Here is a 22,546-nt window from a genome sequence, read left to right on the forward strand (position 1 = left end):
GTCTGTTAAATGCAGCTTTCTTTATCTTAGTGCTCATAGGCTCTTCTTCTGTCTCCTCACTGGGTCTTTTCCCCTTTGCAAAGAAACTTTCCAAAGACAGTTTTTTACTCATTTTGCTAGCTTGTGGGTTTAATATTTGCATTAATGTATTACATGACCAAGACAAGCATCTTGACACGTGTCAAGAGTGAGTCATAGATGGATGTAACGGAGAGAATTCAGTTATTTTTCAAAATAAAACGTTGTTCAGACTTATTCTTTCTGTGCGACCCGGTACCGGTCCGGGGCCCGGGGGTTGAACGGCTTAAAGACCAAGGGCAGCTGCCAGTTTTTTCTTGTCACCTGATCTCAATTGAGATTTACATTTTTGGGGCCACTTGAGGACAGGGCATGACAAACATGTCTAACATCACAAGGTTCTTTTCAGAAAATTGTGAGATGGTGCAGATTACATGATGTACACAGTTTGAACAAAGCTGTGCAACTCAAGTGCTGATGACATTAAAGTAAAAAGGGGGAAATGGCTTGGTTCCAACCTAAAAAGAGATGCAGGTGGTCTCAGGGCTATGGGGCCTTCAGTCTGCTCTAACTTTAAAGGTGTAAAGCAAATCTGAACTTCAAGCCAGATCACTCCAAAGTTCAGTTTTCTTGAAATGAATTCTGAAGGCTTTTTTTTGTTTGTTTGTTTTTTTTTTTGTTTGTTTTTAAGCAAAACATGCTTCTATGAGATCAAGTTTACGCAGAACACTTATGTGCCCGTTATTCCACAATAACTATAGCCTTACATTCAATCTAAGAGCTTAATGTTGCCAATGTGAATCATTGAGTAATTTTTGCTTCAACACCCATTAAGAGGAGGAACTCCTGAAGGAATAAACTCTGCTTAGGAGGAGTCCCTTTAATCAAGCAAACCTCTCTTCTTAAAAGAAATACAAAAGCCTGGAACAAAGTTTAGAGTTTTATGTGAGAGAAATGACATTTTACCGTTTAGAGAAAACAAAAAAAAAATGACACAAAGTGAGATTTGACCAAATCTTAAATGAATTCAAGCGTGATGCTCGGGACTTTTAGCTGAGAACTGGATGAAAACATGTCTTCCATCAGCCTGGGGGCTGCTGAGTCCTGCAGACAATCCAAGCAGCAGGGGATGTTTCCACAAGTCCAAATGCAGGTTCAGCTCTCTCCTTTGGCCACTTTGGCGACTTGTCCGTCCTGCTCTTCAGCAACCACCTCGCCCTTCCTCTTCCTCAGGCCCTTCATCTTCCGTGTTTGCAGCTTGGAGAGATCCTGCTTCTGCATGTGCACCCGGCCAAACTTTGTACCAAAAGTATCATGGGAAATATTTTTCTTCTTCTTTGGCTGGAGCAGTGGAAAAGAGTGCAAGTAATGAGTTAGTTTTTCTTCACATACTTTGGGGACATTTTTATGATCTGTTCAAACATGCAGTTAAATGAAATAATACCAGAGACAATCGATTCATTTAAACAAAACACTGGCTGGAGCACAGGCACCACCATCCCAGAGTTCAGGGAAGGTGAAAGTGCTTTAAAGGCTCACAGTGGTGGAAGTAGATCATGTAGAACTGGGACTGAAGGATGATCTGAAATGAACAGGGTCTAAGCCCTTGCATTTAGCCATCCACATGACCCCCCCTGTCCAGCTAATTACATTTTCAATCATCACAAAAGAAACATGTGTTTTTCTCCCATCAGACTAGTCCATATTTTAGAGTGGATTTAGCAGTGTTGATGCTTCATTGATGAGACTGTTGGCAGTTTAAAAACAGACAAATAATTAGTATAGAAACAGAAAAACAACTTGTTCACGTAAAACCAAGGTTAAGTTTGCATGTGAACTCTGGGGCGGGTTTTCACTTGCTGTAAGTTCTTTAGATTGGCCATTAAACAACCATATAAAGGAGTCAAAAGTTGGAAATACACTATGGAGGTTAAACTCAAGTATTCTAAACAATTTACAATTTAAAACACGAATGAAAGAAGAAATAAAAATGTTCATTGAAGAAAATCATAATGGGGATGTCGACTCAGAAATGTTGTGGGATGCACTGAAAGCCGTTTTTAGGGGCAAAATGATGTCTTTTTGTGCGTATAAAAAGAAAGAAAGACAATTAAGATTATCAGAATTAAACAGAGAATTAAAAGAGATTGAGACAAAACATAAAAAGGAGTCAGATCCAACTCTCATCTCAAAACTAAAGGGAGTTAGGAATAAGATAAATATTTTGTACGCACAAGAAATAGAAAAAAAGTTGATTTATACAAAACAAAAATATTACAAATTTGGTTCAAAATTTGCAAAGCTTCTGGCGAGGAAACTTCAAAAGCAACAGGCGGATAGCACGATTTACAAAATTAGAGACCCAGACTCTAAAACGGTTTTATATAAGCAAAACAAAATAAAAATGACTTTTCAAAAGTATTACAAACAATTATATAGACAGCCACATTTGGAAGGTGAACAACAAATCAGTCAGTTCTTAGATTCTCTCAACTTACCTACCTTGTCGGAAGACCAAAATACAAAGTTAATAACTGCAATAACAGAGGAGGAGTTGAATAAGGCGATCTCTAGGCTGAAAGCAAACGAATCACCTGGCCCGGATAGTTTTGCTTCCGAATGGTATAAAACTTTTAGGTCTGAGTTAATACCTAGCCTTCTCCAGACATTTAACGCAGCTTTAAAAGAGGGAAAAATCCCACCATCGTGGAGAGAGGCTACTATCTCTGTTATTCCAAAGGAAGGAAAAGACAGACTGGATTCCGGGTCATATAGACCAATCTCAGTTCTTAACACCGATTACAAACTATTCACCTCAATTCTTGCCAAGAGGGTCGAAAAGGTCCTTCCCCAACTTATCCACACTGACCAGACTGGGTTTATCTCACACAGAGACAGACCCATGATAATATTAGACGTTCGTTACACATATTGAGTCGTATCTGGGAACATAAATTACAAGCTTTATTGGTCAGTCTGGACACGGAGAAGGCCTTTGACTCTGTGAGTTGGAAGTTTCTATATAAAGTTTTGGAGAGATTTGGATTCCACAAATCGTTTATTAAAGGAATTGGCACACTATACAATAACCTAACTGCACGGATAAAAATAAATGGGTACCTATGGGGACACTATTAAATTAGAACAAGGCACAAGACAAGGTTGCGGAATGTCGCCATTGCTTTTTGCACTTTATATTGAACCCGTTGGTCAATGGATAAGACAGACCGATGGCATCAAAGGCATCACCATAAAGGGAGAACAACACAAGACTGCGTTATACGCAGACGATGTTCTGATATATTTAAGGGAACCCTCGAGCTCACTTCCTGAACTGTTTAAGCTGTTGGATACTTTTGGTAAATATGCAGGATATAAACTAAATGTTCAGAAAACCCAGATTTTGACATTAAACTATACTCCACCTAAACAACTGCAAGATAAATTTAATCTCAAATGGGACCAGACTTCACTGAAATATTTGGGTGTGCTGATTCCAAAAGATGTTTCCACACTGGCAAGGATTAATTATGATCCCCTTTTGACCAAAATAAAATCAGATATACAGAGATGGAACTCCAACCCTTTCATGAGTCTTACCCAAAGAATTTAATCAGTAAAAATTAACATTCTCCCACGACTCCTTTTTTTGTTCCAGGCTCTCTCCACAGAAATGTCCACAAAGCAATTCTCTGAGTGGGATAAAATGATTTCCAGGTTCATTTGGCAAGGGAAAAAACCCAGAGTTAGGTTCAAAACGTTACAACTGCCAAAGGAGGAAGGAGGTATGGCGGTACCACATCTGAAAGATTATTTCTACTCAGCTCAAATCAGACCATTGTTGAATTTGTACAATCAAGACTACCATGCCAGGTGGAAAGATATTGAATTGTCACTAATTAAGGACCCTCCAATTCAGGCAGTATTAGGCAATAAAGATTTAGAAAAAATAATAAACAGCACACAAAACACATGGATAAAATTCCAACTTAAAATCTGGAACTCTGTTAGGGAGGAATATAAACTATTAGATAAACTAAGAATACTTAGATGGTGCGCTTATGACCCAGATTTCAAGCCTAAGGCCTATTTCAGACCAGCGGCAAAGCGTGGCGGAACGGAAGCGATTTTCACCGGCGGAGGTGAAAATACATGGAAATCTGGAGATCTGTCCTTGCACACCGACGCGGCGGTAGCGGCTCGGAGACGCCTCCGTCCCGCGCCGCTTTTGGAAAATAGAACTCGAGCGGAATTTGGACGGCAGCGGCCGGCGGTGTCCCGTTGAAATGAATGGGGAATGCAGACAGGGCTGGAGCGGAACTACCGCGGCCCCGGTGTGAAAAGCCAAGTTGAACACACCGCCTGATAACCGGCGTAAGACTGCCGTCGTTTCGCTGCCGCCACGCCACGCTCTGGTCTGAAATCGGCCTAATGAGTTGGACTCTAGATTTAAAAACTGGATAGCCAAAGGAATAACAACATTTTACTCAATAACAGATAAGGGACAGTTAAAAAATGTTCAAACTTTAAAAGAAAAATATGATTTGGAAAAGCAAGACTTCTATAGGTATCTACAACTACGTCATTATTTTGACCAAGTTACTAAAAAATACCCACCAGATATGGATGACCCAGTGCTAAAAGAAATTTTAGGAGCCTATATGTCAAAGTTAAACAAAGGTATTATATCTAGACTGTATAAAGGCTTCATGACAAAAAAATCTCCCTCCATAGAGTATGTTAAAAAATGAAGGTCATTTTGAAATCTCAAAGGAGGAATGGTACAACTATTGCATCTTTCAATGGAAATGCACCAACTCGTATACATGGAGAGAATTTGGATGGAAATGTCTAATTAGATTTTTTATTACCCCAAAGCAGAAAACACACTTCACAGGAGAGGATTTAAGGTGCTGGAGACTGTGTGGGAGCCAGGATGCAAATCACTGGCATATATTCTGGGATTGTCCAGTCATAAGACACTTCTGATTAGAGATACACAAAATTTTGGAAAGTATATTTAATGTTGCTCGGTTTCTTGATTATTTTATTTAATTGTTTAAAGAAACCCAGATGTTGATGTCCCAACATACCATGTACATTTCTGTTACATCCCTCTGTTCTTTTTATTTTAATAAAAAAAAGAAAATGGGAAAAACAAAAAGGAGTCAAAAGTTTATTTGAAGCTTGTAAACTGTTCAGAAGTCAGACAAATGGAATATTTTTTTTAGTTTTGTGCTGTTTTTTATTACTAAAGCGGGTTAGGGTTGGGTTAAATCAGTACTGCCCCCAAGTCAACTGCGAGGGGAATCTGGAGCGGCGTTTCAAAACGGTACACAGGAGCTACCAGAGAGATTTCCCCGCAAAAACGCCTTTGCGCGCCACAAAAGTGCGGGATTAGAAAGCACAGCTTGCAGCACGGCAGTCAGTCTTCACCAAACCGAAGATCCAGGGTAAGGCCGCAACTATTGCTTCCTATCGAGTCAGTCACGTTCTGCTGAACACAAGAAGCCATTCAAAGACGGTGAAATTATGAAGGAAGCCTTTCTGGAGGCAGCGGATAGCCTTTTTGATGACTTTAAAAATAAAACAGAGATCGTGAAGGCTATTAAAGAAGTGCAACTCTCCCGCAATACTACCACAAGGCGATGTGAGGGAATGGCTGTGGATGTGGAGGAGCAACTGAGGAAGGATACGGGGACGTGTGAGTGCTTTTCCCTCCTGTTTTCATCAGGATGATTTTTGAAGACATGAGCACCAAGAAAGAGCTGCTCACCATTTGGCCATTAAAAGGACACACCAGAGGTGAGGATGTTTTCAATGCCTTCATGGGATTTGTTAGAGAGACAAAACTGCCGCTCTTCAAGCTAATCTCCATCACAACTGATGGGGCGCCTGCTATGTTGGGCTGCACCAGTGGGTTCATTGCACTGTGCAAAGACAGTGAATGTTTCCTGGATTTCCTGAATCATCATTGTTTAACCCATTGACGCCGGTTGTTGCATAACGCAACATTGTCCCTAACGCCGGTTGTTGCATAACGCAACATTGTCCCTAACGCCGGTTGTTGCGTAGCGCAACATTGTTCATTTATCATTATTTTCAAGACGCATGCAGCATGTAATGCACAATAATTGGTTCAAATACACAGGTGTGTGTTTTTTCGATTTTTCAAGACCATGTGACCAAAAATATGTTATGTGATTCGTCGACAATAACACGTCAAACAATGTCAACGTCAAAAAAATAAATAAATAGTGCGTTTGTAGCTAATTTGACAGCTCGGTTACAATGGCTGCGGTTAACGAGACACACTGTGACAGCGATGGAAGTGATCTGGAGTTGGAAGGGAATGATCAACAGAATTTATTAGAGGAAGATATAGTAGGAGATGTGCCGGAAGATCCCTTAGATAAAGAGCAGGAGTGGAATTTGTTTGGAGAGGATGAGGACGAGGAATTTGTTGGCTTTCAAGTTGACTGGCAGACTGCTGGATTTCGCCCCCGACGTCAACAAAAGTTTACTCGCACACCGGGGCTGAAGGTGCCAATATCTGAAGATGCGAGTCCTTTAGATGTGTTCTCGCATATTTTCAGTGATGAAGTTTGGGATATGTTGGTGACAGACAAACTTATATGCGGATCAGGCGCGCGGCCACACACCATCCAATTCGAAGTAGAGCCCCGTGTCAAAGCAGGAGATGAAATCTTTCATCGGTCTTTGCCTAACTTTTGGAATAATCAAACTACCAACTCGCCGGGATTACTGGAGGCAGAGCAAGTGGCTGTATCAGACAAATGTAGCCCGAGTGATGGCACGAGATCGTTTCGACATGATCTGGAGGTAATTATTTATTCTTGCGCTTCATTCTGACGACTTCTCATTCTTATTTGAGTGGCGTTGCCTTTATGTAAAAAAAAAAAGAGAGCCCGGTGCGAATTACTACAGTATGACAACTATGATGTTTTAGAAGTCGTGTCACTGAAGTTTACAGTATAACTGCACATTGCAAGATATATTGCAGGTTTTTTTTTATCATTCATTATTATTGCTGATATTATTATTTTGCAATGACGTCTCTATCATGGCCAGTAATGTAGCTGAAGTGGTGCCTACTACTACTACTACTACTACTAATAATAATAATAATAATAGTAATGATGATTAGTTATAGTATAGTAATAGTAGTATAATAAATAGCAGCATTGGGTATTATCCTGAATCATAAAGCAAAACTACATGAACCAAATGTCCAACATTGATATAAAAAAAAGTAATACAATCCAGCCAGCGAAAAAAAATTGAATTTTGAATCTTCACTCATATTTTTAGATAGCTACATCTCCAAGACAACACTGATCCTGCAGTGGACAAGTCAGACAGGCTATGGAAACTGCGGTGCTTCTTGGACCTCCTCTTGAACCAATACCAGGCCCTTTATGAGGTGAATGGTATTGTGACCGTGGATGAGTCCATGGTAAAGTACAAAGGGCGGCTGGCCTTCCGGCAGTACCTCCCCATGAAGCCAGTCAAATGGGGAGTGAAGGTATGGGTCATGGCAGAAAGTACAACTGGCTACGTCACCAGCTTTCAGGTCTATACGGGGGCCATTGAGGGCAAGGCGGAGCTCAACCTGGCGCACCGTATCGTCACCGACCTGGTCAGCCCATACTATGGTCAGCCCATAATATGGATCACACCTGTCTGTTTACATGGACAACTTTTACACCAGTGTGCCCTTGCTCGTTGACCTGAACGTGAGGGGGGTTGAGGCTTGTGGCACGGTTCGTGCAAACAGAAGGGGCCTACCAAAAAACAAAGAGCTCAGCAAGCAGGCTGGCATGGCTAGGCATCAGTATCGGGTGGCTCAACAGGATAAGCTGACCTTGTGTGTGTGGCAGGACACCAAGGCAGTGATGGCCCTGTCCAACCACCATGACCCCATGGCTTTGGGGACTGTGAAAAGGAGGGTCGAGGATCAGCGTCAGGTGGAGGTTGAGGTGCCAGCCTGCCTTGCTGACTACCAGCAACATATGAAGGGTGTAGACCTGCTCGACCAGATGGTAGGGTACTACACACTGGAACACAGGTCTTTGAAGTGGTGGAGGAGGCTGTTTTTTTTATTTTTTGTCCGTCACATGCGACAATTCCTTTGTGGCAACCAGATCTGCTGGAGGAGATGCCTGGAAATACAGGAAGGTTGGCTACAAAGCCTGGTTGGAGGACTTGACGATGGAGCTGTGCGTCCCCGTGACCAAAAGAAGTGCTCCCCACCAGCTGCTCCCCACCAGCCCATCTACATCTACAGCTTCTACTGTGCATGATCTGGCCAAGATCAATGAAAAAAGAAAGACTTGCAGGGAGTGTGCCAAAGAGAACACCAAGCGCCCAGGGACTACACTGATGGGATGCAGGCTGTGCAATATCCCCCTGCACCGCGAGTGCTTCATGCACCACGCCCTGAGAAAATAATGTTGTGTAGTAGTGGGCAGGTGTGTGTGTCTGTGTGTGTTTGTGTGTGTATTAACTCATCTTTTTCATTTTTTTAATGAAAATGTGTTGGTGTTAATGCTGAGTGAACATGATAGAATAAAAGCAGAAAATTTAACCTTTTAAATGCAACTTATTTCATGTCTATGTGTTTCAGAGGCTGAGATATTGAATTTTTCTTATGTGTTTTCAGTTAATTTTCTTTAGTTAAAAAAACCCTCAGGCATTGGGGACCCTTTCTAAAAACTGGCTTAGGCATTGAGCAGCCTTTTTTGCAGGTGCTTTAGGCGCCAATGGGATAATTCACCAGCCAGCGTTGTGTGGAAAGATTTTAAATATGAAAGAAGTGATGGATACTGTGATGAAGATTGTGTGTTCAGTTGGTGCCAGGAGTCTGCAGAGAAGGCTTTTCCATGCTCACTTGGAGGAGAATGATGCTGAGCACACAGACCTGCTGCTTCACACGGATGTTAGATGGTTAAGCAGAGGTAAACCTTTGGCCAGATTGACAGAGCTGCAGCCTGAAATCAAGGACTTCCTGAGGCTTTCAAAACATGTGGATTACCATACAAAGCTAGAGGACCACCAGTGGCTTTTAGACGAATCTTTCCTCACAAATCTCACTGGCGAGCTCAATGAATTAAATTTAGAGCTCCAGGGTAAAGATGTTTTGAACATGATGAGTTCAGTGAACACGTTTAAAAGCTACAGCTGATGTCCAGCAGGCTGCAGCTGGTAACCTGCACAGCTTCCCTCACATGCAAGCACAACTACAACATCAAGGTAAAGGTGTGACACAGCTGGACAGTGCACGTTATGAGGAGCGTGTTCAGAGCATCTCGTCAGAGTTTGAGAGGCGTTTTACTGACTTTGCATCCATCGAGCCTGTAGCCAGCTACATGTCTTATCCATTTGGTGCAAGAATAGATGTTGATGACATTGCCGCCAAAGTCGAATCACTTTTCGGCCTGGAAAGCTCCGCTACTGAGGATGAGATTCTGACATTGAGATCAAAGCCAGATCAACATCCGCTCAACCTGGAGAGCATGTAGTGTTCTGGAAACTACTGGTGGAGGAAAGTATCCCACCTCAGAAGATGTGCTTTGAACCTGACAGCTCTTTTTGGATCAACTTATTTGTGCGTGTCTGCTTTCTCGCACATGAAAATCATTAAGTCCAAGTACATATCAACAATGACTGATGAAAATCATCAAGTCCAAGTACAGATCAACAATGACTGATGACCACCTTGCAGCCTGCCTACGCCTTGCATCCAGCTCCTACACTCCTGACAAAGAGAAGCGGCCTCCTTCTCCCAGTGCCAGGTCTCCCACTAGGGTAGGAAGGGATTTCCAGCTGCTCTATGTGCCTTTAATTGCCCAAATAATAAATAAAGTTTTTAATTGAATTGAATTTCTTCAAACTCAGAGATCTACCTGTTTTGTATCTGGTTTATTTTTCTGTTTGGTTCATATCAAGGTTAGTTTTGGTTAGTTGCTGCAGGCTGGAAATGATGTGTGTGGGTTTGCCATGTTGACACTGGACTGGTAGATCTCGGGAGGTTGGCTACTTGGATCTTGGGTCAAAAAAGGTTGGGCCCCCCTGGGTTAGACCCTAACCCTTGGAAGAACTCAGGATTTTGTCGGCTGACACTTACCTTCAGGGCTTTGGGCTGTTTATGAGCAAGCTTGAACAAGTCATCTGATGCCAAGTGTGTTCTTCTTAATACAAAGTCAAATGACGGCCCTATCTCTTCCAGCTCGATCCGTGGTGTCCGACACCCAGACTTCTTTAACAGGCACCTGTAGTCACAAGAGCTGTTGTTGAGATGTCAGCAGAGAAAATATCAAACTGCCTTGTGTGTACTAAATTCACTCTAACTGGGATGTTAGCATGCTTTTTATCAAACCGTACCTGTAGCTGCGCAAATAGATCTTCCCTTCCACGGCAGTGAAATGCAGCACATGTTCCAGACCGGCCAGTCGCACTGCAGACACAGTGGGGCCCCGGAAGAAGTCTGAAACACACAGCAGACATGTACAAGGCCTCAGACTAGCTGCCTAACGACATTATTCTCTCTACTCGTTCCGTATTGTGCAAACCTATTAGCAGACTCTTCAGGCGTTTGTGCTCGTTGTCTGTATCAAAAGCTTCTCCTGCAAACACAAGCATCGGTTTGGTCCCTTCAGGGCACTTGCTGGCCTGAAACAGAAAACCACAACTTTACACTCTGTAAGCTGGCAGCCAGCTGAGCTGAGCTGGTAATGATACCATGATACTGCGGACCGTGTGAGAAAACTTAGCACTTTGTCTGTACATGTAAGCTCAGCAGAATTCTCTGCACAGACGCGTCTTTAAGCTGCTTTAATGGGGATTCTGTGGTTCGAAAATCAGGATTTTATTAGAGCAGAGCGACCGTCTGGAAATGCTTTCAGTGAGCTGATTTTCAGGCCCAGTTTCTGACTAAAGAAATAGAAAAATATGTGAATGAGAGCAGCTTTATGTGGAATTCAGACGCTTTAATATACACTTAAATTAGCTCGGGCAGCTGTGGCACAGGAGGAAGAGCAGTTGAGTCCTGGCTTCTCCGGGCCACATGTCAAAGCCTCCTTGGGCAAGACACTGAACACTATGCTGCTTACTGAAGCATCCGTTGGTGCGTGAATGCATAGAAGGAAGCACTGTGCAGTGGCGTAACTCCCATTAGGCAAACCTAGGCATTTGCCTAGGGCCCCAACCAAATCTGTCTTTCATAGGGGCCCCCAAATCTGACCGTCCCAGCCAAAGTAAATACACAAAAAAACTAATGTTAATTTGTTACTTATGTAAAGTAAAAAAACATATTTCTATTTAAAAAAAAAACAGAAATATCAGCATAACACCGAACTAATGCCTAAATAATAATTGTCCAAGCACACATGCCCCCATCCATTGTGCATTGGACTAGTCCAGAATATGATGACGTAGCAATGTGCGACATAACGTGATTTCAAATCAAAGCGAGGGAACTGTATGCGACTCGGTGAAAAATGAAGCGGAGTTATGATAGTGGTAATGCTAAAAGAAAGAAACGGACAGAGAACAAAAGAATTGCAGATGCACTGCTGAAAAAATGAGAGAATGAGACCTGATAAAGGGCAGGAAAAGCACATGAAGAAGAGATGAGTGAGACAGGTGTGAATCAGAGGAGCTTGAAGGCAAACCAGGGACACAGATGAAGAGTAACAGGGATACAGACAGAGAAAAAGAAGATAGGGAGAAAGAGAGAAGGTAATCATTCAAAAAACATTGATACTTGACTTGGATATTTATTTATAATGCTATATTTATTTATAATGCTCCATGATTGACCAGAGGTCCGTTTCACGAAGCAGGTTTAGTGAAAACTCTGAGTTGGTTAACCCTGAAATCAGGGAAACTCTGAGTTTTCCGTTTCACAAAGGGAGGTAACTCAACCCCGAGAAAGAGGGCTAACTCTAGCCTGTTTCACAAAGAGAGGTAACTTAACCTCACGGTCAGTTACCGTAGTAACAGACTCTGAGAGACTCTCAGACGCGCGAAACTACCAGGGCGGCACGGTGTGGCAGCCGCCACCCCTGAAAAGGGGTCTGCCACCCCAGTGCGAGGGAGTGTTTTTTTTTTTTTTTCAATGCGAGTGAGAGTGTGCAGGCAATACAATAACTCGTGCACCATGCGCGTTTCGACTGCGCCGGCACGAGAGAGAGAGGGGTGTGAGAGGTTGCTTGTGAAACCTGTGCGTGTCTGTCCAAAGTGATGCTCTGTTCAACGAGCGTTCAGGGCGACTGCCTGTCAGAGGGCGCGCTGATTGGTTTAGTCAGCAAAATAAGCCAAAAACGTTCGATGTGGGAGGGCTTCGATTTACACTCTGACAGTCACCTAAGTTACCACACAAAACTGTGCATCCTGCCAAATGGCAGAGGGTGAATCCTCGAGTAAAAAACAAAAATATAAGACTCATTTTACAGCAGAATATACTATAGGCCTATATCCATGTCTAGAGAAGGTGAAGAATGATGACACCTTGCGAGGTGCACTGTATGCAACAGTGACTTCAGTATTGCCCACAGCGGACTTAATGACTGTAAAATATGTGGAGGTAGGTGAACACACCATCATCTGCATTTTATTTCTGTAGGTTAAATGCTGTTATAAAATAAAGCAAAACGTATCAAATACTTATTTGAAGTATCAATACACATTTAGTTACTAAATTGTGTAGGCCTGTATCTAACTAGCCAGCTACAGTATCTAACTATCTATATCCAGCCTGTCTAAGCCTTTTAAAAAATCCCCAATTCAATATGTTGATATATTGTTGTTATTCTGTACACATACACTCACAAAATACTTTGGCAGGCAGGCCTTTGAGGGAGGGCTTTACTTCTAGGATAATGCTGGAATTTTGTAAAGTGCTGGGAAGTCCTCAAATTTCTAAATCATTCCTATGGCTTGATTTTGCTTTCAAAGCAAACACTGAACCACTGTTATTCCTGTCCACACACAAAATCTTTTCGTTGGTCCTTTAATTGGTAAATGTAAATGGTGGTTTTACTCATGTCCATTTTGTATTTTAGTTCTGTTAAGCATAAGATCATTTTGTATCTCTGGCAGTGAAAACATTATTTGATTTTCACATGTAACTTACTTGTGTCATGGAAATTCTAATCTCTCTCTCTCTCGTGCTCTCTCTCTCGTTTGATCTGAATAATAAACATATAATTTTGGCAAATGCTGGAGAAATCTGAAACTGATTTTACTGTGGAGAGTTGATACCATTGTTAGTGGCAGTGCAGTATTGGTTTATTGCGATTCTTTAATCTCAATTTAAAGTAAGGGTATTGGGATAGTAATTTGTTTTATGTGTGTATTGAAAAAATGAGGGCCCCATGTCTATATTTTGCCTAGGGCCCCAAAATGGCTAGATACGCCCCTGGCACTGTGCTGCCCATAATGACCAAGCCGTGCTGTGTGAGTGAGTGAATGGGTCAGTGTGGCCTGTAGTGTCAAAGTGCTTTAAGTGGTCAGCCAGACTAAAAGAAGTCCTATACGAGTACAGTCCATTTAGGTAACTGCCCATAAGATTCTTGTTGAGCGCACAAGAGGGATTCAAAGTGAAGAGAAATATGAACACCATGTGGTAGTAATTAAACTGATTTCCATTTGGGTAAATGCAAATGTGGTCGAGATAAATCAGATTTTTTTTCAGCTGAGCTTCAGCCTCTTACCAGAGTTTGGCTGAACAGGAACATATAAGCCACTACTACGTGCTGTTGTGCTCCAATCCCAGCAGCTGATGGAAGATTTATACTAATGTCACGTCTCTAATTAGTCTCTGGTTGCTCAGTCTTACAGCACAAACAGAAACACAGTGAAGTTAAAAACCTTTCATCACTCCCGTTTGTGTGTGTGCTCATTCACTGAGATCAGCAGGAGTTTCTGCTAATGTTTTACAGACAGGCCATTTCCCCTGCTGCTGGTCCACAGCAGTGTTCAAGGAGCTGACAGCCATGTGCAGCAGCAGCAGTAACAGAGTTAATACCGCGGAAATAGGTTTCAATTAGAGACAATACCTTTATCTCACTCAGGGAGACGTACTTCTCGATTCCAAGTTCGATCATATCCAGCACGTGGAAGTCAAACAGACGACCTGCAAACAGGCAGAAGAAAGAGTCATGAGCAGCAGCTGAGCTGGAGGCCTCAAAGATGAACCACTGCAGAACAAGCTTCTGCTTCCTCTGAATACACAGAGAGCAGTGGACTCGTGCTGATGACATGGCTCTGCGATACGGCCAGGCACAACCGTCACGTCAAATGACCAAATGTGGAGTACAGGACACTAACTGCAATATGTTGCTGAGTTACACAGAAGGAAATCTTGACAGTTCAGGTTTTCTATGACCAACATACCGAACATGTTAATAAACCATGAGGTTACACATCAGGTTAGAGCAGCGGTTCCCAAACTGGGGGCAGAGCAATTGCAGGTGAAATGCATGAATCCATCAATAATTGACAGTGCTACAGTAACATGGACAAGTTTTGATGGGGCTCCCACATAAATGCAAACCAGAGGATGAAGCATTGCCAAATGTGCTTCCATGGCAAAGAAAAGCAGATATGACGACATGCATCTGGCCTTTGGCTTCACCTGCACAGCGGTGGGGAATGAGGAGAGACCGCAGTGTGTCGTCTGTCTTAAAGCACCAGCTTGTGACAGCTTGAAGCCCAACAAGCTAAGATGCCACTTGGAGACAAACATCCAGAGCAGAGAGGAGCTAGTTGAGTTTACAGACAAAGACCCGGAAACTGCCGTGCTCAGCTAGCCTGGGCGAAAGCCGACTGTTGACTCTGTCAAACAGTCTGGGAAAACCCAAGAGGAATCCGTTTCCATGGAGGGCGGGACCTTACCCAGCAACTTAAATTCATTTGAGTAACGGAGTTCCCTTAACCAATCATAATGTTTAGAAATGATGTTGGTTATGCGCCGAGGTTCATGCTTACTCTCGCGAGGCTCTAGCTCGCGAATCACGCTTCCCACATCCGCTTTCATTATACCGGTACCATTTGAGAAATCAAACTTTTCCCAAAGCCAGTTGGAAGGAGAGCTACGACATCCTTGCCACTAACAAAATTGACGAGGCATTCCTCTTGCTCTCATTTTAATTGTGTAATGATCTCCAGAGTTGAGACAACTTCATGGATAGCTTCTAGCGTTTCTTCTTCCGTCGCCATGTTTATTTCCGCTGCGGTTGAACTACAATTATATGGACTACAATGGACTCCGCGCGTGAGTTCTGCGTCACCACTCTCAACTGTTTGCTGATTGGCAAAACACTGAGCGAACCGAGGTAGGGGGATTTGGCCAGACTATGTGCGGAGCCAAAATCTTTGGGCGGAAGTATGTAGGATGGCGTCGCCAGGCTAGTGCTCAGCAGCCATTTCTTACTAAAGCTGCATCCGTGCTGGCAGATGCTCAACCCGCCTCAGATAAAAGTGCCCACAGCAACGGAGGAATTGATACTTCCCTGTGCTGTGGACATGCTTTCAGCCATGCTCGATGACTGCAGCCCACACTTTAAATAATTACACTGTAAAGGCTGGTTGTTGTTTATTTCTCATTCTAAAACAAGCTGTCATGGCAGTTTACTTTATTCTTTAAAGGGAAGTTTAGATTATTACAATGGGTGAAATAAATCAATTCAAAACCAGAAACTCTTTTCAGAGAAAGTTTGGGAACCCCTGGGTTAGAAGGAGTGAGCGGTAATGACAGAGGCACAAAGGGCTGAAAAAAAAAAAAAGAAAGGCTGGTGTACACTAAAACCTTCCCAGTATGAAGCCCCTCCACTCAGCCACAAAGGTTTCAGAAAATCCTTTCTCTCCAGCATTATTTAAATGGTCTAAGGGTGGATAATGATTTCCCACTGTCAAAGGGTTATTATTAAACTCAGTCACTGAATAGTTTATGAGACTGTTGCCTTGATCTGAAGCCATTTTGACCAGCAGCTGGTAGCAACACATTACTACCACCACAAGATGGCAGAGATGCACAGAGCCGTGTGCTGACCACCACTAAAACATGACAGGGGGGTCCGATACAAAGCATCTGCCACTCTTAGATGCTAGCGGTGCTCCACTAAGAGCACCAGACTACAACTTTGACAGGTCCAACCGTAAAGACAATGGTACACGGAGTCAGAAACTCCACACCAGCTGGTGTTTGGATGTTAACCTTTCGGACTCACCAAATATGAGATTGTTGGGCCGTTTCTTATTGTGGGAGCCGAAGAGAAAAAGAGAGCAGTCTGTCTTCTTAGAGAAAAACTCCTGAAAAAGAGGGATTTTCATTCAAAACTGGCAAAAACAAAGCATTCATGAAGGATTGCTGTGACACTGCACACTTACCAGGGATGTTGAGTCCTCAAAAGGCCGTGTAATATTCTTTCTGAAAAGCACACACAGGCTTTATCACACTGACATCAACCGCATTCAGCAGAGTTCCTGTCATCAGCACCCTAATCTGTGGGTTCTGCTCTAATTATCAGGAGTTACTGCACACCATTAATTACACAGAAATGTTGGGAGTTCATACCGAGGACACACTGAGCTGTGGAGGCCCATTTTTCACGTGAGCAGCGGTAAAGAAGCAAAGGTCAAAGTAAACAATGTGACAGCTGGTGGAGCTCAGCGCCTGGTGGAGCTCAGCGCCTGGTGGAGCTCAGCGCCTGGTGGAGCTCAGCGCCTGGTGGAGCTCAGCGGCTGGTGGAGCTCAGCGGCTGGTAGAACTCAGCGGCTGGTAGAGCTCAGCGGCTGGTAGAACTCAGCGGCTGGTAGAACTCAGCGGCTGGTGGAACTCAGCGGCTGGTAGAACTCAGCGGCTGGTGGAGCTCAGCGGCTGGTAGAGCTCAGCGGCTGGTGGAGCTCAGCGGCTGGTGGAGCTCAGCGGCTGGTAGAGCTCAGCGGCTGGTAGAACTCAGCGGCTGGTAGAGCTCAGCGGCTGGTGGAACTCAGCGGCTGGTAGAGCTCAGCGGCTGGTAGAACTCAGCGGCTGGTGGAGCTCAGCGGCTGGTGGAACTCAGCGGCTGGTGGAACTCAGCGCCTGGTGGAACTCAGCGGCTGGTGGAACTCAGCGGCTGGTGGAACTCAGCGGCTGGTGGAGCTCAGCGGCTGGTAGAGCTCAGCGCCTGGTAGAACTCAGCGGCTGGTGGAGCTCAGCGGCTGGTGGAGCTCAGCGGCTGGTGGAGCTCAGCGGCTGGTAGAACTCAGCGGCTGGTAGAGCTCAGCGGCTGGTAGAACTCAGCGGCTGGTAGAACTCAGCGGCTGGTGGAACTCAGCGGCTGGTGGAGCTCAGCGGCTGGTAGAACTCAGCGGCTGGTGGAGCTCAGCGGCTGGTGGAGCTCAGCGGCTGGTAGAACTCAGCGGCTGGTGGAGCTCAGCGGCTGGTAGAGCTCAGCGGCTGGTAGAACTCAGCGGCTGGTGGAACTCAGCGGCTGGTAGAACTCAGCGGCTGGTGGAGCTCAGCGGCTGGTAGAGCTCAGCGGCTGGTGGAACTCAGCGGCTGGTAGAGCTCAGCGGCTGGTAGAACTCAGCGGCTGGTGGAGCTCAGCGGCTGGTGGAACTCAGCGGCTGGTGGAACTCAGCGCCTGGTGGAACTCAGCGGCTGGTGGAACTCAGCGGCTGGTGGAACTCAGCGGCTGGTGGAGCTCAGCGGCTGGTAGAGCTCAGCGCCTGGTAGAACTCAGCGGCTGGTGGAGCTCAGCGGCTGGTGGAGCTCAGCGGCTGGTGGAGCTCAGCGGCTGGTAGAACTCAGCGGCTGGTAGAGCTCAGCGGCTGGTAGAACTCAGCGGCTGGTAGAACTCAGCGGCTGGTGGAACTCAGCGGCTGGTGGAGCTCAGCGGCTGGTAGAACTCAGCGGCTGGTGGAGCTCAGCGGCTGGTGGAGCTCAGCGGCTGGTAGAACTCAGCGGCTGGTAGAACTCAGCGGCTGGTGGAGCTCAGCGGCTGGTGGAGCTCAGCGGCTGGTAGAGCTCAGCGGCTGGTAGAGCTCAGCGCCTGGTAGAGCTCAGCGGCTGGTAGAACTCAGCGGCTGGTGGAGCTCAGCGGCTGGTAGAACTCAGCGGCTGGTAGAGCTCAGCGGCTGGTAGAACTCAGCGGCTGGTAGAGCTCAGCGGCTGGTAGAACTCAGCGGCTGGTGGAGCTCAGCGGCTGGTGGAGCTCAGCGGCTGGTGGAGCTCAGCGGCTGGTGGAGCTCAGCGGCTGGTAGAACTCAGCGGCTGGTAGAGCTCAGCGGCTGGTAGAACTCAGCGGCTGGTAGAACTCAGCGGCTGGTGGAGCTCAGCGGCTGGTGGAGCTCAGCGGCTGGTGGAGCTCAGCGGCTGGTAGAGCTCAGCGGCTACAGAAAAAGTCAGACATCACAATCACTTGGCACTATTTTCTCTCCCTTCGTATCACTGCCTGCTGTGCAGACCGAGCAGTCCGCTGCTTCCGAGCAGTAAACACCGTAACAGGCGCGGCTGTCGGCAGGCAGCAGCAGGCAGTGATACGAAGGGAGAGAAAATAGGGCCAAGTGAGTGTGAGGTCTGACTTTCTCCTGGAGAACGATTTTGTGATGTAAATGTATTACTCTTTTGAACGCATATTGTTTTGAGAAGCATAACGCTTTATTTTTTAAGCCCCAGCCAACTAGCCGGACGACCTTCATCAGCTTCATGTCAAAAGAGGCGAACTATCCCTTTAAGGTTTTAAATTCAGGATTCAACGCCAAATCAAACCTCTTGACTTCTCATCTCAATACCTTCAGTTAATGGTTCTGTTGTACTTTTGAGGTTCTCTATATTTTAGTGGCTCATTTAGCTAAACATCTTAAGTGATCTGTTGCAATCAGCCTGTGCAGCTGCTTCAGTCCAAAAAGAACAACTTCAGCAACATTTCAACAAAGTGTTGTAGGAATCATGTTCTGGGGTCACTTACTTCTTGTACAGCACAGCATTGGGTTTCTTCAGTGAATACTGAAAAAAATGGACATATTTAGATCACAAAACAACAATCACTGTTCTGGATGAAATCTTCTGTATCGCTTTCATAATCTGTGTGACAAACAGGAGATCTCTACAGTGCTTTAATCATCTTTACTCACTATGTCTTTGAGGGCCTGTGTGATGGTGAGACTGGTGTTCCCTCCTTTCATAATCATGGCACTCTTCACATCCTCAGTCAGTTTGGGTGCTCTGCTCTCCAAGAAGCGCTTTGAGCGCTTTGTCTTTGGTTTTCTGAGGATACAGAGGGCTTACTATGAAAACCAAAAACCTTTGTCATTTAGAAAGATCCCTGTTTTATGAGAAAAAACAGGTTTAGGGCTAGCTCCAGCTTTAATTAGCAGCCAGTCTGCTTTAATTTCACTGAGAATCGTCACACCTTTCCATCAAACTCTGATTTCCAGTTGGATGATGATAGACATTATTGAGCCAATTTATCACATTTAATATCCTGCACACATTTACATTGTTGGAGAAGATGGTAGGAATTGTTTACATATTTCATGTAAGTTCCAAATTTTTAGAAGTAAGTGGAACAAGCTTCAGCATCAGTCCCTCTGATGAGCCGTGTCTCATAAAGATAAGTGGAACTGCTTCAACATTTCTCTGGACTGGATCCCGACACCCTTCCTGACAATGATGCTGAGAGGTGTTGGAAAGTCAGACTGTAGTCGGACTGTTCTGTTAAATGTGGCAGGTTGGACAGTAGAACTTTAGCAGACGTTTATCATTTGTGATTTGAACACTTGGAGCACAGGAACACATCCATCCAAGGCTGCTCTTTATCGACATTCATTCAACTTTTAACAATGCTGCCTAACTCCAGTCCAAACTGCGCCACCTTTGACTGAACATCACCTTGTGCAATTGGATTTTTGAATTTTTAACAAAGCGCTCACAATGTGTCAGAGTCGGCAGGCACACTTCATCCACTCTTCTCATCCAGGATGTGTGCACAGTCCACTGCTCTGCACACTTTTCTGACTGCTGTGCACTCTTCCTAACAAATCTCATCAGTTCTCGGGCTTATCAACGAGTCAGCTTACAGAAGGGAACTACAACATGGTCTGATACCATAACTTGGCCCTGAACATTAAAAAGACCAAGGAGATGATTGTGGACCATCTATCACTACTCCACTCTTCACTGGGAACAAGGTGTTGGAGAGAGCCACAAGCTTTAAGTTAATGGGTGTAACTGTCAGTGGGGTTACATGGCTCTGAAAGGATCGGATTATTGGCTAAATTACAAGAAGTTCATGTAGACGCCTTAATCTGACAACAAATTGGATCGGATTAAAGGTAGGGTAGGAGATCCTGGATTTTGAGTCCAGCGAAGCTGCATTTTGAAAATACACAGGTAAAAAGTCCCAACCCTTTTCTTCACTTTCCCCCCGAAGGCACGCCTCTAGAGTATATGAACGCGCACGAGCACGAAGGTGCACGAGCGCTGTTCTGACAGCAAGCATCGATCGTTGCCGTATTTAGTATTTAGTATATGCTAACTATACGTTTAATAATGCTAGGTGCTAGCCAAGCTGGCTGTAGTTTAGCTTCCTGCCAAGCTTCTGGACGCGTAATTCGTTCACGGAGCAGGGTACGCGCACGGGGGGGGGGGGGGGGGGGGGGGGGGGGGGGCAGGTTGCAGTTTGATAGACGGCATCAGAATCCAATCATTGTGAACAGTCCGTTCACAATGATTGGATAGTGTTTTTCCTAGATTGTACGTTCTAGAGGCCACTAAAACTTTTCATATTTGTGTCAAAACTTTTAATTAATTGGTTGCAATGGGGGTGTGAAGAGTATTTCAAGCAATATGTAAAAAAATGTTCCAGAAAAAGATCCCCTACCCCACCTTTAAGACCCCGAGATAACTGGGTTGAAAGTCACTCTAAACCTGCTTGTAGACGCTGAAGCACGTGGTGAATCAGACTTTGCGTTCTGCACATGCTCCAGATGTTTTCCCGGGGTCGTGACCCGGAAGTCAAAGGAGACGATATTCCTGTTGTTGTCGCCGTCAGAAAGAAACAAACAACGCGATGGAGAATGCTCCGTTGGGCATCGTTTGTGCAACAAGCAGCTCATCACAGACCAAATGTAGAGGGACGTAGCTTCATCTGGCTCTGCGTTCTCCATCTTTCTCCAATGCCTGAGTTTGTTGTTGTTGTTGGTGGTGAAGAGGTCAACAGGAAGTGGCTCTATTAGCAACAGCTGGAATGGGTACAGCGCCACCTATCATACCGGGGTATGACACGCTTTGTGCCTCTGATCCGATTCATTCACCGCCAAATATCCAAGGAGAATTACCCTTGCCCAAATAAGGAGCATAACCCAACTATAGCTGTAATGGAATTAATCTCATCATGTAGACCCAGTGAGTGAAGAGGGGGACCTGTCCTAGGGCAATAAACATTGCTTCAGCTGTAGGAAAAGCCCAGCAACGTCTGTTATTTGAGGAAACTGAAGAGTGCTAAATCCCCACAAGTGATGAAGAATAATGTAAGTAATTCAAAAGTAAACTGAACTTTTTTTTTCTTTTTCCTGCTTGGTGAGCAGAAAGAGATCCTCATGCAAACAAAAAGGAGCACTTTAATTTCACTAATTACAAAGACTCTGTACCCTCTGTAGAATAATCCTATCCAGGTTTGAGCAGTCTAAGGTTTTCCTATAGGACCTCATTTAATGTAATCTACAAGTGAAAAAGCAGTGAAATGACCCTTTATTTCCATCCCTTTAGTTTGCAATCAGAAGCAAACTTCAGCGTCGTTGAACATTTAGTCATTGAACTGCAGTCTGCTTCATAGAACTTCCTCAACTATATTTTAGCGGTAATGAAACACGCTGAAGTGAACTGTGTCATGTTCAAAAGCCTCTAGAAGCTACACATTGGACCCTGTTCGATGTGGATGTATGATGGATGGATGGATGCACAAGTCCAGACTCATTGTTCTGGTAGAATCGCCAACAACCACCTCTTCGGGCTGTTCATTTGTTTCCGAGTTATTGTAAATCAGAGCTGACCATCATTGACTTGCATACACATGGAACAAGGTCCAATGTGTAGCCTCCACAGGTTTTGGAACTTGACACAGTTTGGTAACCTGAGCTACGTTAGCTACCGGGCACACTCACGCGGAGCTAGCAACAGGCTATCTTAGCACAGCTACTTTCACGGACACTCTGGAGGAAACACGCACCAACATTTTAACACAGTGGACTGTCCTACTTACATTATAGCGTCTAATTGCGTCATTTTAACTGTGTCCCTGTCAGCTTCTCGAGCACCGGCGATGTTATGTGTTCCACGTGAACCTCAGCGTGGTTCACAACAGTATCTCTTCTTCGTCTTTTGGCGGCGGTTGATATCACGCCACGTGCTCAGCACTGCCACCTAGTGTCAAAAGTAGACTGTAGTATCCTGAATATTATATGCAGTACTACCCCCATGCCACCAGAGGGATAACCTACCTGTGTCACCTATAGAGAT

At 44.7% G+C, this 22,546-nt stretch overlaps 1 protein-coding gene across 1 annotated transcript; it reads right to left on the reverse strand.

Moving 5' to 3' along the window:
• Positions 1-945: 945 nt before the first annotated feature.
• On the reverse strand, positions 946-22,418 carry rpf2 (ribosome production factor 2 homolog). Its single transcript, XM_075459247.1, has 10 exons — positions 22,290-22,418; positions 19,162-19,294; positions 18,996-19,033; positions 16,432-16,471; positions 16,272-16,353; positions 14,100-14,176; positions 10,611-10,710; positions 10,423-10,525; positions 10,166-10,310; positions 946-1,359 (listed from the first exon to the last, which is right to left on the reverse strand). Exons 1-10 carry the CDS (start codon positions 22,310-22,312, stop codon positions 1,174-1,176), a joined length of 927 nt encoding a protein of 308 aa, XP_075315362.1. The 5' UTR covers positions 22,313-22,418; the 3' UTR covers positions 946-1,173.
• Positions 22,419-22,546: the final 128 nt, after the last annotated feature.

The sequence above is a fragment of the Odontesthes bonariensis genome, chromosome 24 (genome assembly GCF_027942865.1).
Source record: "Odontesthes bonariensis isolate fOdoBon6 chromosome 24, fOdoBon6.hap1, whole genome shotgun sequence".
Taxonomy (NCBI): Eukaryota; Metazoa; Chordata; class Actinopteri; order Atheriniformes; family Atherinopsidae; genus Odontesthes; species Odontesthes bonariensis.

What these genes read in the sequence shown, in the direction of transcription:
- rpf2 (XM_075459247.1), bottom strand. Translation starts at nt 22,312, where the DNA reads ATGACGCAATTAGACGCTATAAT. An exon ending in ACGCAATTAGACGCTATAAT is followed by an intron (nt 19,295 to 22,289) that starts GTAAGTAGGACA and finishes CTGTATCCTCAG; the next exon opens with AAAACCAAAGACAAAGCGCT. An exon ending in ATCTATTTGCGCAGCTACAG is followed by an intron (nt 10,311 to 10,422) that starts GTACGGTTTGAT and finishes TTGTGACTACAG; the next exon opens with GTGCCTGTTAAAGAAGTCTG.